The 18,897-nt window shown below is 36.4% G+C and overlaps 1 protein-coding gene across 1 annotated transcript in view; it reads right to left on the bottom strand.

The window, feature by feature from the left end:
• Nucleotides 1-18,897, bottom strand: part of GALNT2 (polypeptide N-acetylgalactosaminyltransferase 2) — a 93,103-nt gene that overhangs the window by 21,408 nt on the left and 52,798 nt on the right. The window contains exons 4-9 of the mRNA XM_085219765.1: nucleotides 13,019-13,117; nucleotides 12,377-12,444; nucleotides 11,483-11,548; nucleotides 8,294-8,415; nucleotides 3,930-4,017; nucleotides 78-165 (exon numbers count right to left, since the gene is read on the bottom strand). Coding sequence (XP_085075891.1) covers nucleotides 78-165; nucleotides 3,930-4,017; nucleotides 8,294-8,415; nucleotides 11,483-11,548; nucleotides 12,377-12,444; nucleotides 13,019-13,117 — 531 coding nt within the window. The remainder of the gene's footprint in view (nucleotides 1-77; nucleotides 166-3,929; nucleotides 4,018-8,293; nucleotides 8,416-11,482; nucleotides 11,549-12,376; nucleotides 12,445-13,018; nucleotides 13,118-18,897) is intronic.

The following is an 18,897-nucleotide window of genomic DNA, read 5'->3' as shown; positions in this document are numbered from 1 at the left end:
TGAATCAATACATTTTTTTAATTAAAAAAAAAAAAAAGCATTATCTATGAAATGGAGAATCAGTGATACAGACATACTTTATGGGAGCAACTGGGTTTCCTTGCCGTGCTCTTCTTTGCTCTGGTGTCATGTAATCCCATTTGAATACCAGGTTCCAGTCAAAGCCTTTAAGAAGAAAACAGAGTAGGATGTTAAGACTGTGGTTATTATTCATGTTGTAGCATAATATCAAACAAAATCACTGGGAAGGAAGTTTAAACTTGCACAATTTTCTTGGTAGAAAACAAATGAGGAGGAGCTCGAAAGAAAAGAAGTTGAACATAACAATAAAAAAGTAATCTAAATAATATTGATTTTTCTTTTTGACATCTATTACACAATATAAGAAGCCCAGTCAATAGATGAGAAAGCATAAGTCGTAAATACATGAAATTATGGATTCACATGTAAGTCATATTGAACATCACGTGAAGATCTTCATCCCTTTAAAATTGACCTTAACAGTTCTTACTGTACTGTCGCATCTGAGCTGTTATCATACGATCATGCTTAGGCTTACAGAAACTTTATACATCACTCACTGCTCTTCTCTATCAGCATTGGTTCTCTACTACAAAGGTTACAGCATGTTATCTGGCCCTCACTTCTCATTAACATCCATATAACTGCATCCTTTCCTACTGCGTGCTTCTACATGCATCATTTTTAAAATTCAGATCAGTGCTACAGAGACAAAAAGCTTAATCATCTTCTGTACACACATATACGTGTGACTGCATGCACACAAGAGATTGGTTCTTTTGTGAGTTAAGGACAGAAACACAAAAATCACCAGAAAAGGCAAGGCCAATGAGTCACTTACAGTAGCTTTCTACCTGACATTTTGAACTGCCTTCCTTTAACCACCAATACAAAAAAAACAACAACAACAACAACAACAACAAAAACAAAAAAAAAAAAACACCACAGCAGGTGCAAGATAAACTTCCTACAGGAAACACTAACTGGTTTTGAGCTATGTGACGCCTTTAGATATGAACCTCTATGGAAAAGGTTCCATGAGCTGTATAGTGATCTCCCAGTACGCTTAGCGAACCAGCCTTACAAAGACTGCGGGCTGCCAAAAGCATTTAGATCCTATGAGGTCATGTAATAAATGATTTCCAGATTTCTGTTGTGCAGATGTCAATAGTTTTCTTTCTTCAGTATGAAGATAAAGCAATTACTTTCTGGGGAAAGTAGGAAAAAAAATTAAGCTAAAGAGGCAACAGACTGTTTGTCTGTATCTCTAAATGTGCATGGTACAGATTGATGTGGAGAGCTAAAATGAAAATTGCTTAGTTTTCAATTCCCAAGATATGTCTATCTCATAGAAGCTATCCTGAACAGTTTTTGCAAAATGCATGGCAACTTTTCCTCTACAGGTTTGAGCTCTAAAACTGTACAGTGTTACATCGTAAAAAATGAAAGACCATCTAAAGACTCTTAAACTCCAAGTTTCAAAGCATTAAAATGGCTACAACTGATAGCCTCCAGGATGAGAATTAAAATCAATTCCAATATTTTCATGCAGTTAAAAAAAAAAAAATCTCTTTTCATCATACATCCCCAGCAAAATTACTTGCATCTGGGAAGAACTGAAAAACTCTACTGTTCCCAGCACAAGTGGTAGAGATAGAGTTACGTACACCATAGTGAACACAAGGGGTCTCTTTTGGAACACAGCACTGCATTGCAAACTCGAAACAAGTGTATAAATTGTCTACTCATAAAAAACTGTTCTTCTGTCTCCATTTTCACTGAGTCTGGGAAAAAAATGCACTAAATGAGATAGTATCAGTAACTTTGTAAAAGGAATATTTTTAAACACAAGTGCGTGTACAGTATGAAATTCTATCATGTGTAAACTTCATAATAGGCATAACCTAAGTTATTAGATCTCCGTTAACTACAATTTATTCCAGTAATTAAAATGGTACTCAGGGTATAAATAGTTTTGTAAGCCTCCTTCCTTCCAAAAAAAAATAAAATAAATTGTAATATGAAGTGCACGGATTTAATAGTGGCCAGCCATGGAAATTATTTCATTTCTGTCCACTTTTAAGTCTGTAGCATTTGCTAGATTGCTCATCTTGGGTGATTAAGTCTTGCAAAACAGAGCAGGCACAAATGCTGTCCCAGCTGTCTCAACTCTCCATGATTCAGCCATGCAGACACTGTATCTAAGGTTGAAAGCATGGTTTGATTTCCATGTTTAGACTTGACCTCAATGAAAGTGTCCTGTGATGTCAAATGCTGAAGGGCCCCTAACATGCTAATCTGTCCTTTGGGATCTGAATGAGAATATATTGTTCACATTTGAACATACCACCAAATAGCATTTAGACATTGCTATGTGAAAAATTTCTATTGTTAAAAGGCAGCTTCTCACTTCTCAGCCCAGAAGTACAGAGGCTCAATGCGCTTTAAAGAACCTATTGTGTATAAGAGAAAACGAGTGCTAAAAGGAGGAAAAAAAATGGGAAATATAGTTCATAGATGAAGCATGAAAAGCAGCAACAAGTAGAATGATCGCTCAATCCTCTCCCAGTTCAGTTGGAAAGAATTAAAGACCATGAACCCCACAGGAACCAATCTAAGATTTCAATGAAAACTCCTCCTCCCACTGCAGACAACAATAAGAGCTACATAATAGTATAGAGATTTCCATAGTTGCTGCATAATGAATAGATTGGGCAAAAGCCTTAAGGTTTTAATAAAGCTAGCACACAGATAATAGCATAGTATTATATATTAGCATACTGTGAATATATCCATGGCAGACATTCTTTCAGAACGCTAATTAAAAGGATACAGAAACTTTTACCTCAAGATCATGATTGGAACTTGAAGCACATGCAGCATTATGCAAATATTACTTTAGTTTACCGGAACAAACATTTGGTGGCCAGTTATGGACTAGGATTTCACATACAGAAGGAGCTTAAAACTGCTTTCTCCTACCTCATTTGAGAGAGCCCATTCAAAATAAGCTGAAACACTGTGGAAACAGTACCACATAATTTCAATATTGTGGCTTATCTTACATCTGTTCTACAGACAGCACAGTTTCTAGGGCTGTGGGAACAATTATTGTGGAGCAGCTATGGGACAACTATTCTAAATGCTAGACACTTGCTAATAGTGAAATTAAATTTAAAATCTTAACAAATGAAGATTTTACTGCAAACTTGTCCTTCCTCTTTTGGAAAGAAGGGAAAGAATCATTTTTGGAGGGTTTCACAAAGCTTTTTACTGCTTGCTGTTAACAGTTTGCATTAAGCAGACAACAAAACTGTAGCTTTTGTAAACTGAATTTAACAGGAAATTTTCTAGAAGTAAAGATATAAACACTACAAATTTCAAGGTTATGTTTTACTCTCTTCACAATTAGAGATCATGGGTAAAAAAAAAAAAAAACACCTTTCTTTTTTAAAAAGCAAACACATTCCAGAGGTTTCTGCTTTTTCCACAAGAGATTAATTTTTAAGCAAACCAGCATCTTAAAAAAAAACCTCAGGCACTGCACTGCTCATGGGCTTCTGAACTAGAGAGTAAATAAATTGTCTTCTGTAAAAAGGGAATCATAAGTTCTGACCACAAGCTGCTTCTAGTACTTACACAGCGCTGCAAACATTGGTGTGACTCTTGTACATTGGTAAAAAGCAGCATAAACAAAAGAATTGGTATAATAAAGACAAACTGTTCTAAAGTAGAATGCAACAAGGCCATTTAAATTCTAAGCCTGGAAACAGTTGATATATAGAAATTAAGCCAGATATGCAAAAGGGAAGAGCAGTGTGTTAACTGCCCATTCCACAACTGCAGTGACCATGAGCTTTGACTTGTGATGCTTCTTATTTTATTTGTATTCCAGCAGAGATACATACCGCCTTTTAAATCAGCTGATGCCCCCACGTACTGGAAGTTGTCCATATTAATTACATCAATAATAGGAGACACAACTCTGGTCTTGTCCTAAAATAAATATTAGAAAGTGATATTAAAATAACTAAATCAATACGTAAAGATTCAGACAGGATGAGATGTTGCAGAGTTCATGAGCATTTCATGAATACTGCTCCCCCAGCTTTTCCCCTGCTTCAGCTTCCTGTTCTGAGCAGCATTGCTCACCACTGCTTCATTCAGAAAGCAGAAACCACACTACATAGCTGAGAATCCTCTTCATATTCCAGCCGACCTTACACACAGGTAAACCTCTTCTGGCTTATCTGTGAAGAAAGCAGCAAACTTCTATTTCAAAAGGCAGACAGGCAAACTGCATTTTCATTCTTACTTTTCAAGCCAGTGCAAAGAAGAGAACCATCTGGGTAATTCATATTTTCACAGCAAATTCCTAGCCCATAAGGTACTGTGGTGTTATTACTATAATCTTTAAGGGACATTAAGGCCTTTCTACAATCAGAAAAGTCTTAGGTTAATGATAACCGATTTCACACTAGAAGAATCACACTTCACAATCAGATACAAAATAGGAAAAAAAAATGAAAAAATCCTCCTAAACTAATGAATGCTATTAATCTCTGGCAGCCAAAATTCCAGTGGCATAGATTCTGCATTCCTCTGTCTGAACTTGGTCTCGTATACTATTCTGAGCAACATTAATTACCTTAGCTCATGTGTTTGTCAAAATAGCTTTTAAGTTAAAAAAAGAAAAAAAAATCTTTCCAGTAACTCCACACGCATTATCCGTTGGGATCATAAGACATCTGTACTCTAAAAGAGAATCATCTAATATTAGAAACACAGTATCATGGTTAAATCAGTTCTTCTCCATGAGGTACCTCTTGAGACAAAGAAAAAAGAAAAAAAGAAAAGAAAAAGATACATTTACAAACTAAAGTATAACTTCTATGGTAGTTTGATTAACAGGTAGCTTGCGTTCAAAGTAGAACTTTAAACACCATGATTTAGCAACAGAGCATGGCAACTTCAGAACAGTAGAATACCAACTTTATGAATATAAAAATGCTTTAAACAAACAGGATATTTTGGTAACTATCTTACAGAGAAACTGTTCTTATGGTTAAAAACAATACTAACCTAAACGTCTCAACTGTAAGAACCTATTTGTAAAGTATGGCTCCAAACAACAATGCATATATTCTAAATAGGTTCAACAGTGCATCCTCATTGCTACTGCAGTATTATACGGAACTAAACTATACTGGTACTAAACTAGCAGGAGAATATAATGTGAGCTTGTAACAGGAGACCTGAAAGCAATTCTTTTAGACAAATGCTTTCCTTGGTCCAAAAAGGACATTAAAAACACCTATTTTTATTTTCTGAATCTTAATTACTCAATCTGTACAGATTTTAGTAAGCATAAATTAAACAACTGACATACACTACATCATTCTATATAAGTAAACAAAAGGTCACTTTCCCCCATATTAGCCAGAAGGAAAATCTGAGTTGTGTCTCCAGCCAAAACCTGAAGACTGAACTAAAAGCTGACAACTTGTTACTGCTTCTACATTCCTTTTAAGTAGAACTTGAGCTATACCACGTGAGTCTTTGTGAAGGATATAATGCAAGATGTGATCATGTCTTTCACTAGCTATTAATTATCTTTGGCCTAAACCAAATTAGAAACACAAATAAAAGACTATACCCTATTCTGCTATTGATTACATCTTCAGCTCACGTTTCTGTTAGCTGTAGACCCAAGTCTACATGTTCATAATGCAAGAATATGGTTTTACTAGCAGTGCTTCACTTGGGAGGCAATTATGATTGACTGCATCTGAACTGCAAAACACCACAGATTTCTGCTGTGCCTTCCTACAACACTAAAACACTTCAGGTGTACACATTGTTTTAGATATCTATATGCAGTGTCAAAACTAGAAAACTTCCTTATTTAAAGGCTGATGTCTTCTAAAGATACCCAGCCTACCCAGTATTCACAGTACACCCATCAGCATGAAATTAGACCTTACTGCTCTCTATAACTACCTGAAGGGAGGTTGTAGTGAGCTGGGGGTCAGCCTCCTCTCGTGTAACTAGTGATAGAACTAGAGGGAATGGCTTCAAGCTGCTCCAGGAGAGATTTAGGCTGGATGTTAGGAAATACTACTTTTCAGAAAGAATGGTCAGGCACTGGAAAGGGCTGCCCAGGGAGGTGGTGGAGTCACCGACCGTGGAGGTATTGAAGAAACATTTGGATTTTGTTTTGGGGGACATGATTTAGTTAGAGCTATTGGTGACTGATGGATGGTTGGACTGAATGATCTTGAAAATCTTTCCCAACCTTGGTGATTCTGTGATTCTGAAATAGAAATGAATATAAAATTTCCCTTTCTTTCTTGTTCCTTCCTCAGCTGAAACTGAGGCGGCTTATACAAATCTATGCCCATCTAGAAAAATCTCCTCCAGCAAAAATCTCTGTTTTCTCAAACAATTATACTTGATACAGCTAAGCGTGGTGGTAAAAACTGCCTGTCGTCTGTCACATTAGGGAGAGCTTCAGTGAGGCTTCAGCTTATCTCCACTACATCCCCACGATGCTGAACAAGCAGGCAGCACAGTCTCCACACATTCAGGATATCCCCAGGTCATTGCTGTCGGTCTGATTAATTCTGTCAGTATCAGCGCAGTGGCAAACTAGCACCATTTGCAACACTTAACGTGTTACTTAGGCAACTTCGTCATTTCTCTGACACGCAAATACCTAGGCTGATGTACAACTGCCACTTTCTCAGCCTTGGAAACAAGCTGCCCCCTCCATGCTTCAAAATAATACCTTTGTTCAGCAGCAAAGCAGACAAAATACTTGCACGTCCCTAAGGTAACACTTTGCAAGGCACTACAGAATTGTTAATGTAGAGACTGCTAAAGAAGAGCCAGTGGGTCTCTAAGGCAGAAAGAGTTCAAAACCATTCACTTAAAATACTAAAATCTTGCTCTTCTTAAATTATCCTCAAGCACAATAGAAAAAAATATATATATATATAATTACAGTAGAAACCTGATGTGTGTTTTGGAAAAAATAAAAGCAAAAACAAACTCTTTCTCATCTCATTTTGTTCTGAAAGTTTCATACCGTAACATATAATGGAATACACAATTGGGAAACCTTGTGCTTTCTGATGATGCCAATAGAAAGAAATAGCCTGTGAACACTGCAGGTCTCTAGTGACTGGAGTTTTGTAGCAGACTTTCATTTTAATATTTCATAAGGAGGTTATACATGCTCTAGAGAGTTAGACTACTACTACTACTACTCGTTTTTCTCATAAACAATTGGAAATTATCCTCAAGATTCTGCATGCATTGTTTTTCCCCCAATCTAGTATCCAAAAATCTCAAAGCATTTCAAAGATTAAACTTTACAACACTCTTAGCAGAAAATACAAATATTTTCCTTTCAGTAATGCAGCAGTTGGAAGCAATTCACTCAAGGTCGCACAATCTAAGAGATATGAGAAAAGAATCCACATATCATTTCTTAATCCTAATTCTTTCCTCCTTTAGGATGTTTTGCGTAAAAATATTATCAAAAGTGATAGACAATTTATAGTTATGCTATGAAAACAGATGAGTTCAGTTCTGCACCAGAACCTTCCAATTTCTATTTCTCTCAGTCAATATACTGTAAGAACAGAACAAAGTGATCAGAAATATGAAATGGAATAGCTCTGTTGTTTTGAACACTCCCTAGGACTCTGTGATTACACTTGATTCACTGTCTACTTCAACTGAGTTCCTCCAGAGCACGGAAAAAACGTGTAACTCTCAGTCCTGTCACTAGCTTTTCTGGGACACAGGCAAAACATCATTTTCACAGAAACTGAGAGCCCACGGTCCCTGTTAATTTCCATGAGAATTTTGGTTTCACAGCTCAACCTCTCTCCCATTATCACACTGAATGTTAACGAGGCATAAATATTCAGGGTAAACTGAATTACATTGAGAATATATTGGTTGAAGGGAACAATATTTTGCTCTAAAGATTACTGACGAGGTCCCTAAAGAACCAAAGAAGCATATATTTGAATTACTTTTGAAGGTAACAATAAATATTCACATTTTATGTTCCTATGTTCACAGATTAAATGAACAAAAAGTGAGTTTTAATCACAGAATACTCTGATCATCTCCATCATCTCACTTCAGAGAAAAAGCTCCTTTAGAAAAATGCATAAAATTAATGTAGTATAAACCAGATGGCTTTAAAATTTAAAAACTACTCCTTCAGGAAATTACTTTAGAAGAACTCTTTACTAACCTCAGCTACTCTTTCCAAAAGTGGCTCCAGCCAGTGTTCATTGCATTCACAGTGACTATCCAGGAAAGTAAGTACTTTTGCCTGTGCTGCATCTGCCCCTCTGACCCGGGAGCGCATCAAGCCTGAAAAGGAAAAAAAAAAAACAAAAACAATTGAAGTAGGTTCTGGAAGAAAACAATCAACAGCAGCAAGACAAATTATTGCATTTCAAGATAGTAATGAATTTAATTACTCTAACTGAAAACATAAACACACAAGTTTCATTTAAAAAAGAAAAGATGCCTGTTAACAATTCACAATAAAAAAGCCTACATCCTTAACTACTGCACCCAATTTTACAGGTTCTAATCTTATTTAAACAGAAGAATTGAAGTGCCTTTAAAAAAAAGCAGTATACAAGTACAGCTCAGTCTGCAATACAGCAGATGTCATTAATGGTTGATAAATATTAACATCAATATGGAAAGCAATTTATTTTTTTTTTTGGTCAAATATTCACAATAGGATATAGCACCATTTGATTTTAGCACAACTGAAGGATTAGTGCTGAGTGAATGAAGAAGCCCTACCTCTATGACTGAAGATCCTACCCATTTTTCTGCACTCCCTCCACTCCCCCATTTTAGAAGCTCTCAGGAATAGTCTGTCCATTCTTCTGTCTACTTCTTCCAGAAATAACCACGCTTTGTTAATTCATGTTTCAGAGTCTCACCTCTTTTCTACACTATTTTTATTCTCTTCTGTTTGTTGTTGTTGTTATCTTTTATGTTCTGTTGTTTGTTTTGGTGGTTTCTTTTGGGGGGAGGGTCACTGCTGTTAGCACTTTTTTTTAATTGTTGCTTATAAATATCACCTGAAAAGACTTCTTTAACAGAAAACATCTGGTAAGAAATCAAAAGACTTTTCTCAACACCTTATTTACCCAGATCCTTTCACTGATTTGTCCTGTTCCTTTCTTGCTTTTGCTCTTATTATTTGATCATTGAATGACTTCACCATTCCTCCAAGTCCCTTGTGACATTCACATGCACACCCTAGAACAACCCACTGTGTTCTTCAGTCAGAAGAAAGTGAGCTTGCTCTCTCCCCTTAGCAAATTTTCTACCTGTTTTTCTCTATTACTCTTCAAAATTAACTGATTTCACTTGCATTGTTTTCTGAATTGAAACAGTTCTTTAAAACAAAAACAGAACTGAACAACTAAATGAGAAACTACCAACTACTTCTTTTCATCCTCTTCACAAAATAAATTTGCAAAATGTCACTACCAAAGAGAACAAAAACTTAAGAGTAAATAGCTATAGAACTAGCTTGCTCTGTCCAACATTCAGCAACTAAACAGCTTCATGAAGATCCTTGTGCTCTCTTATCATAAGAGTACTTCGGTATTGTAGATAGGCTCTGTGGTGATGCTCTGTGTCAGTGCTTTCTACTTTACCTGTTGTACATTTGCAGCTCATCAGATACTTAGGTTCTCTCCTCAGACCCAACCCTAGCATTTTTTCCATGCAGTTACCTCACAAACCATTCCCCAAGCACAGTGTTAATGCTTATTCTACTTCTGCAGTTTCTCCTTCCAAATTTCTTATTTCTAACTTGTGTTTTCACAGAATCCAATGTCTTCCTCTACGTCAAAGAATGTGGAAGTAACCAACTGGGTCATCGAGTCCTCTACAATCACATGGAGCAATAAAACAGGAAGAGTCCAGAAAGTTCCCCTGGCCATTCAGTCATACCAGACTCTCCAAGACGCATGTGTTCCCATAGCAAATTCGTCCTACGTATGAAACCTTAATCTACCATCACATATTTCCAAAAGGAAAGCAGTCAGTGGCATCCCTGTCTGAGATACCAGTGTAAGTCTTCACATGAAAACAATAAGCAAATTTAGCATTAAGCTCTGTCACAACAATGTAGCAATCAAATGAAATCTGAAAATATTTTCATTAAAGAAAATTATCTGGCTGCGTAAACGCATATCTAAGAAAAACTTCCTAACCAGTACAGTAGCTTTCATGCCTAATAACTTCATTCCAATCTCATAAAAACAGCAAGTAAACTAGCACTGCACCTTCAATTTGAAAGCAGTTCGTTTCTGACAGTGAGATTTGCCAAAAATCATTTTCAGATATACTGGTGCTTATTTTGAAGTATGAATGAGAACTCTGTATGTACTGTACAGAATATTTATAGTACAGGAAAAAAAAAAATCAAAGAGTTATTTCACCAGTTTTTCCATTACTGCTATCATAATCTTCAAATGTTGCATTGGTTAGAAAGATGAGATCAGCTCTCTCAGAACCCCGAAACCATGGAAAGTCATAAAAGGCCTGCTTTCCTAACAAGCCTTTGTTTACAAGCATATTGCAAACAAATGCTTAAATACTAAGAATCCCCAGTAAGTCATTACTTTAATTATGGGATAACACAGGTTTTGTGCTTGCGACTTTCAGATTCTGGCAATCTAATGATTCTAGCTGCTCCCTAGTCTGTCAGCCTAGAAGATACAGTGCCTATAAAAACAAACAGTACGTATCTGCGAACTCAGTCAGCTATTTCAACTGTCAGCTCCTACTTACTATTTCAAACAGCTGTAGAATAACAGTTGCCTCTAATACTTTAAGCTACACAGCCAGGAAGCTGTGACTGAAGGGCTCAGTGATATGAGGCCATAATGTGCAAAGCAACAAAAAGGAAAAAGATGCAAGAAAAGCTGGCATACGTGGTCCCGGCCCTCCTGGCTGCTTAAACTCACGTTTGCCAAACAGTCTGACAGGCTGTCCATCAACTGAATCCTTAAAACCACCTCTCATAAGGGAACCAGCAGAAGAGAGATATTTTTAAGCTGGATTTTTGCAGACTTGCATACAACTTACAGTGAGACGTTGCATACAGTTGGAGCAGCTTAACAGAGGATTCACTGGAGTGAGAAAAACAAGGGGCTGAGGATGAGAGGCAATGTATCAAGTTGTCACGTGTGCAACTGCACACAACAATAGCAAGTTAATTAGAATTACTATTTTTAATCACACAAATACAACAGCTTTTATTCCTTCCAATTGTAAGGTGATTTATGAAATGAAAAATCCTCCCTTCCAGGACAGAATGTTCCTTTAAAAGACTTGATGTAGATTAGCGGATAAGGCAACCCAGTGGAATTTTTATCTTCCTTTTCCCAATCAAGCCTACCTTCTCGGCGATCATTTCGAAGAACTCGCACTTTTTCAATTTTTCCCAATAGAGCACCATCATCAGCTTAAAAATAATAATAAAATAAAGTGATCAAAAACAGTCTCATTTACCACAAGTACATTTTTCTTCAAAAAAAGAACAAAAACTTAATAGTGGAAAGCAATCATGGTTACAAATAATTAAGAATCATGCTTAAAAAAATGCCTGTTTGTTTCTCCAGGTATAAAAGTGATCAGGGTAAGAAATTACCACCATCATTATATTATTTAAAACTAATTTTATTTTACACTCAAAATATTTTTAATCAATTATACTCTTTTTGCTTATCTTGAGTAGTTTCTACATTTCATTATGAAAAAAAAAGATTAAAACTTGTGTCTTCTTTGCTTACAGGAAAGCTTTTAAGCAACATTAAGGTTTAAACTAACCTAAAGTATCAATCAGCATTGCAAATGTAGACACTGACTTCCATTACTCAGAGGTTCACTGCTCAAATTAACATTATGATATCCTAACAGTTTTGAAATCTTGACTTTCTTTATTCACTAAGAATTTTCCAAAAGTGATGGAGAGCAGCAGCATTACGAAGAAGTATTTTGTGCAAGTGCCATGGGTTTTATTTTTGCATCATAATGTACTAAGGGAAGGCTGTTTTCAACTCTAAATTCTGCTTCTTCTGCTAACAGGAAGTAATAAAATATATCTGAAGTATTCTAGAACTCTTCATGCTTCCACAATGACAAACACAAAAGAATTAAGAGCTGGTTTAGAACCAGACTTTACAAATTCCCATTCATATGGACTAACTCCCAACTGAGTCACCTACTTTCATTTATGGAAAGTCTCAGCAAAATAAACAAAATAACGTTTGGACACTATAAAAGTACTTACGATCATTACTGTAGTCATCTACTAGTATGATTTCCTTAATAAGATGTGATGGGCTTTTTTTAAGGACACTGAAACAGACAAAAAAAGCATTCAATACAAAGCAGTTTCCATCTCCCATAAGCAGTGCTTTTAATGACATTATTTTTAAACTACAGTTTAATCTAATCCAGGATCTTATCTTTCTACAACAGCTATTGGCTTATTCAGTAAAGAGTTTGTGAAAAAAGGAGCACAGAGTTGTTCTTCCCTCAGATTTCCAGTCTCCAGAAATGAGTGAATTAGACAATTTGGAAAATGGAAACTTTGCCGATATCCTCAGATAAAGTATCCCCTGAAAATCCATCTTCCACATATTCTTCTTGAAACCATTTATACAACCAATCTCAAGATATCTTCTTGCAATTAATTTCACACTTTCTTATGTTTGTAGTTAAGGGAAGCATTTTTGTTTGCTTAAGATCACTATTTCAGGATGTAAGATCTGGAGGCATCAATGAAATTAAGACCCATCCTTTGTAAATTGTACAGAAAAGCATAATGGATTGCATCGGATGATGGATTTGCTACTTCTCTTTACCAAAAGCTATTCTACCACAAGCAAAGTACTTTTTATGGAAAAAAAATAAAAAATCCCAGGCATACCTGACAACAGTTCGAAGTAAAGCAGATCTTGCCTCATTATGAAAGGTGATCACCACACTAGTGGCTGGCAAATCTATCCGCCATTGTTTCCGTTGACACCTGAAAGACAAAATAGCCTGTCATTTCAATCTAATATTTACATTACAATCTTAACAAACAGTCTTCATCAAAAAGGAGTTATCTACTAAACTGTGTACGCACTGTATCTACCTAGAAAGAATGATGTATTTTGTTTTCAAATGAGATGATTTATAATCAGCTCCTCTTTTACCACTCTTGGTACTCGTCTTCGTATACAACAGACTGAGTCAGGGTCAGATTTGGATAGATAAACGTCACTGTACTACAATCACTGTAGTTTACTGTACATGCAACTGAATATGAAACCAGAGTTCTATTTCACTTCAAGACCGCTTATTAAGTCTAAGTAAATGAGCACATTAATAAAAAAGCAGCAGTTCACAAGCTGTACGTGTCTCCTTTAGAAAAGCACTCATCCACTTTCCCTTCTATTTTTAATACTGCACCCTAGTCTTGCTTGTACATGTAACTTCTCATTACCATAGAAAACTGCTTAAGATTGAGACTTACAATAGTCCATCTACGCTAACTCATTTTTCATGATCTCTTCAAATAATATAAGCAAAAAAAACCCAAAATTCTAAAAATACATTAACTCTTGTACATCTACATAAAATTAAGCTACTTGAATACTTTGACAATAAACCTAAAGAAAAGGACTAATTGTTGTGCAATGAGAATAGCATACTAAAAAATAGTGTAACAGAGAGTTTGTGTTAGAATCATTGCTGTCTGACAAGTCAAGATCATAATCATCATTCATACAGTAACATATGAGTGATGCATTTCTTCACTTATCGAACCTTTGCTTTATCGAACATTTGGGGCACAATTCCAACAGACCTAAACATCTTCAGAGAGGGCAATCCCAGCTGAATTAGCATACACCTGTGGCAAAGTCACCAAGGAACTGTGATCTACGCAGTATGTATCAAACTAGCTACTAAGGAAGATGGGAAGAGAGGAAAGTTGTATTACTATCCAAACTTACAAAACAAGCCAAATCCTTGTATAAAAGATCTGATGAAACACCTGTCACAAATCATAAATCACACAACTTTCAGCTTCAAGGAATTAAAGTGAGCAATCTGCTGCTTCTCCTCGTCCATGTTCCAGAATCCCAAGGAAGTACAGTGCTTTCAATGCGACACCCCCATCAGGTCATACAAATGTTTGCACTGGTAGTGAAACAAAATGCTATTGTGCCACTGTGATCTCACTGCCCCGAAGAAAAACAAAGCCTGTGCCAAACCTGCAACTGCTGTATGTCAGATTAGCAAGGCCTTATCTAGCTTTCTTCCTCCAGTGGTGGGTGTACTAGACAGCATTTCCATGAACACCCAAGTTGAAGCAATACATCACAAATATTCATGGAAAGTAAAGAATTAAAACCTCCTCTATCAGGATCTTTTGGCAATTCATCTGAACAGCTATTATACACAAAAGCCTACAAAAGCTAAAAGAATTCTCCTGTTTTCTGGTAACTTCCAAACTGCCCACACAAGATGAGCCTACTGTGCACACAGTTTCCCATGAAGCCCTGACACAAGCCAAGAAGCTTGGTCCTTTACAGATGAGCACTCAGAATTCAAACTTGAAATTTAATCTTTGAAATGCTCCATTGAAACTTGCATCATAAGTCATGCTCAATAATTCAAAGCAACCCTAGAAGATTACAATTAAGCGTGACAAGAATTAATTGAATACTGTATCAATCCAATTTAGAATAAGGTCATGAAAGTGAGTAAATTTAGTTCAAGTCTATTGCAAGCAAGTCATAATGCTAAATTAAATGCATTAGAATAATAATAATAATAATAAAAATAGTTATACTGTTCTCTTTGCATAAAAGAGCACATCTAAAGAGGTAATTACTCATGGCAATGAAGCCTGTTATTTAAAAAAAAATTCAGGAGAACAACACTACTACATATTTCAGAGGAAGAAAAGATTTTTAGACTTTCAAATAAAATGGGAGGAATGCTTCAATTAAGCATTTCTCTTCCTTTTATGTTGGTGTCAATAATGCCACAGTTAAACTCAACAAACCAAAGAAACAAAGCCATCAGTTTTGGGAAGCATGATTTTCTTCCCTCAACTTACAGCACTTGAACTGAAGACATCAAACTAGACCTTCAATGCTTAGAAAAGATTATTAAAATTAATGAGATACAGAAAGTATATTTTTTTACCCCAGAATTTTGAGTCAGAGCTAGCTCATATCATTAGCCAAATGTTTGAAATCTCTGAGCTTAGTTGAAATCACCTTTTGGTAGAAAAATTCACTTTAACCAAGGAGACGTTCACTACAACGATGACATCTGGGTACTAAAGAGATATCAAAGTTTGCTTCTTGTCTATTTAAAATGAAAATTTGAACGTGAGTCCAGAGCCTGCTCATACTTTTAGAGTCAGAGGAAAAAAAGTTTAATCCAAATAAAGACATTACCAAAAACCACTGATCTGAACTGTGGGAGGCACTGGTCCTTAAAAGACCCAAAAACACGGAGTATTCCACCCAGCTCCCACTTGGGAGACTATTTTACACTGACCAAAAGATGGCTTTAGAGATTTCTGATTATGACTGTGACAGTCACCTTCTGGGTCTCCAAAATCCACCATGATTAGGTCAGCTCTCAGCCTGAGACATGTTATAAACAGACAACAACAGAAGAAACCCAGAGCTTTCTCAAGCCCGTTCAAAGTGGTAGTGTCATGAGCATCACCTCATTTATATTCCTCCAGACCTTCTCACTTCTCAGATGATCTATCAGCCTGTTTCTCGCTTATCCCTTTTATTTAAACAATGGCAAGCAGCTTAAAGGGCCAAACCGGAGTGTTTTCCAGTACTGCTGACAAGCTTTCACAAAATTATCAATTAGAAAACTTATCTTGATGCTAGTATAAATTTGTTAGATACAGAAAAGCGTAAACAATATAGTACAAAAAAAGAAATGCATTCACACATTCAACTGCTTCTAAACAACCTAGACAATTTCAGCTCTTAAAAAGTATTATTATGTAGCTATTTTAGAGTCAAATAGTCTTTATAGACATCAATTAGTAAAGTTGCAAGTATAGAAACAAATATTTCCTCAGTTTTCCTGAAGAAAAATGTTGCAGCAACTCCAAAGGAAATATCAATCTTAATCCAGTTGCCTTCAATTTTTACTGAAACTAACATGCTTTCAAGTGTCAAATGCTCAGTTCTTTAACCTATTCTTCCTCCCATGGCTATTACTCTTGTGCTTTCCATTAGACAGATCTCAAACAAGTATTTAATGCAATGTTTTCAGCTTCTGCAGTTACTGTCCTTGCCAAAATAGAAGGAAAATTAATTGCAAGACAGCAAGGAAAGCACCATGAACAATTTGCAGGAATTACTGCTCGAGTAATTTTCTTTTCTTTAGGAAGATGACTATTTACAGATTGATGGGCACTTAAATCTGCTTCATAGCAAAGTCTAATAAGCCCAACACGGATGCAGCCTTTCCCCAGAACTATCTCTCACACTTCTTTGCAAGGCTCTTTTCTAGGACCATTTAAAAAAATAAAATAAAAATGAAAAATAAAAATTAGCCAAGGAAGTCACATCACAAAGTCACAACAACCACAGCTACTGTAATATAATTTGTCTTCTGTCATCTCTCCTATCTAAGTTCTTCTCAACAAAGGATAGCATTTGTCTGCTAGAACCCCCTTAGAGAATATTTAATACCTAATTAAATATCTAGAAAACTTCCAAACACAGCCTAAATTGTGTAAGTTTTAAGATGCTAGTGGCTGAGCTTTCCCTACCAGGGAGGGGAAAGAGGAAACCACACTGGTTTTAAACCAGTTTGAATCGTTTTCTTGTGCAAAAAAAAAAAAGTATATTTAATTAAGACAATTTAAAAGTAATTAAAAAACTTTACTGCTCAGTGAGCATCATATTTTCAGTGCTCTCATGGCAACAAGTGAAACCCAGGATTCTTCTTACTTTTCAGGTCAACTAATGCCAGACTACAAGACTTGCCTTATGTCATCTGCAATATCGCATGTTTAAAGGGAACCTAAAACCACACTATTATACAAGGGATTTAACATTACATAATGAATATCCACGTTTTTCTAAATACCTCCTCTCCTATACTGCTGCTTACTACAGAGCATTATGAAGAAAAAAGTCACCTTCCTTTTCTCCCTCTGGCATCTCCTCTAGCTTCTTCTACTCACACAGCCGTGAATGTACACTCATCCTAGCTGCAGAATTACTTAGGCAATTCAGCTACACACAGCTGGTTAATTTCATGCTTTGAGGCTGTACTTGCCTTGTTATTAAGAGAAAATATTAACATTCGTAATTATGAAGTTCAACTTTTTTTTTTTTCAAGTTGCTGATGTCATAATGAGCAACCTTCATTTTAATATTAATCAAATCTGCTTAAGCAAGGTTGGTCCAAATCACTTAATTTCCTTACCAAATGTCAGTCTCCTCCAAATGAGAAAAATGTTTTTATCTTGCTCTGAAGCATGCTGATTCAGGAAGTAGTACAAGCAGAGAGACATGGCAAAAGCTTTCAAGCATCTGAAGTTTAAGTTTGGCCCCCAAATGGTACTGGTGCATGAGGTTATCTCTTCCCAAGAACTCTGTGCTTCCTGTGTAGCTGTCACTCTCTTAGCTTTGTACCATCTGAAAACTTACTGAGATTGCACTCTGCCACACCATCTATGTTATTAATGAAAATATTAAGCAGTACTGGATCTAGTATCGACTCCTGACACCGGTCACCTCAGAAGTAGTTTCCTCTATACCTGCTTATTCCATTCCATAGGTTCAGAGAAGCCACAAAGCCACACCAACACACAGCAGGCTTCCATTCTCTCTCAGAAGCAGGTAAGATAAACTTTGTGGTTGGGGAAAGAAGAAAGTATCCTTTTGTTTACATAAATGTGGTCTATTAGATGGAATACTACATTCAACAGATGCCTACCTCACTCCTACAGCAAGAGGAAAACATCACCACAAATACAGAATGATGAGTCCTGCAACTCGGGGAAACAAATTTGTCATCATTGAGCAATCATTCCAGCATAATTCCAAGCTACACAACAATTTAAACCTCCGGTATTAACTTTGAAGCCATAAACACAGGATAGTTTATATACCAGAAAAACGTCAGATTCACCTGACTTTGAAGTAATCATTTTAATAGCATGTGTTCAGTGCTATCTTGCCTACAGTTTCCCTTAGAAATAGGAAAATGGTTCAGCAATCAGCCCAGCTGTGTGGGAAAGACCTGCAAGCCAGCTCCATGTAAAGAACTGCACCACATGTCTCTAGAGACTAGCAAGTATAGAAATAATGTTAGTTTTAATGCAAGGATACTGATCAGAGCTGTGTTTATTGAGATTTCAATCACCAGAGTGAAGCTAAGACAGAACCCATCACAATCATAGAAACCAAGAAAAGTTATCAGATAAATAGACAAAACGAGATTGAAATACAATATCAGTCTTGATACCAAATACACATTGATGGAAGTTCTTGAAAACAGGACAAACTTGAACAGGGAGCAGTCCTTGAAAGCAGTCCTGCAAAGAAGGACCTGGGGGTCTTGATAGATGAAAAACTTAACATGAGCCAGCAATGTGCCCCTGCGGCCCAGAAGGCAAATGGTATCTTGGGCTCCATCAAAAGAGGACTGGCCATCAGGGACAGGGAGGCGATTGTCTCCCTCTAGTCTGCTCTTGTGAGGCCCCATCTGGAGTACTGTGTCCAGGTCTGGAGCCTCCAGTACTGGAGGGACAGAGAGCTG

The sequence above is a fragment of the Meleagris gallopavo genome, chromosome 2 (assembly GCF_905368555.1).
Source record: "Meleagris gallopavo chromosome 2, MGAL_WU_HG_1.1, whole genome shotgun sequence".
Classification (NCBI taxonomy): Eukaryota; Metazoa; Chordata; class Aves; order Galliformes; family Phasianidae; genus Meleagris; species Meleagris gallopavo.
This window is presented reverse-complemented; position numbering and strand designations above follow the sequence as displayed.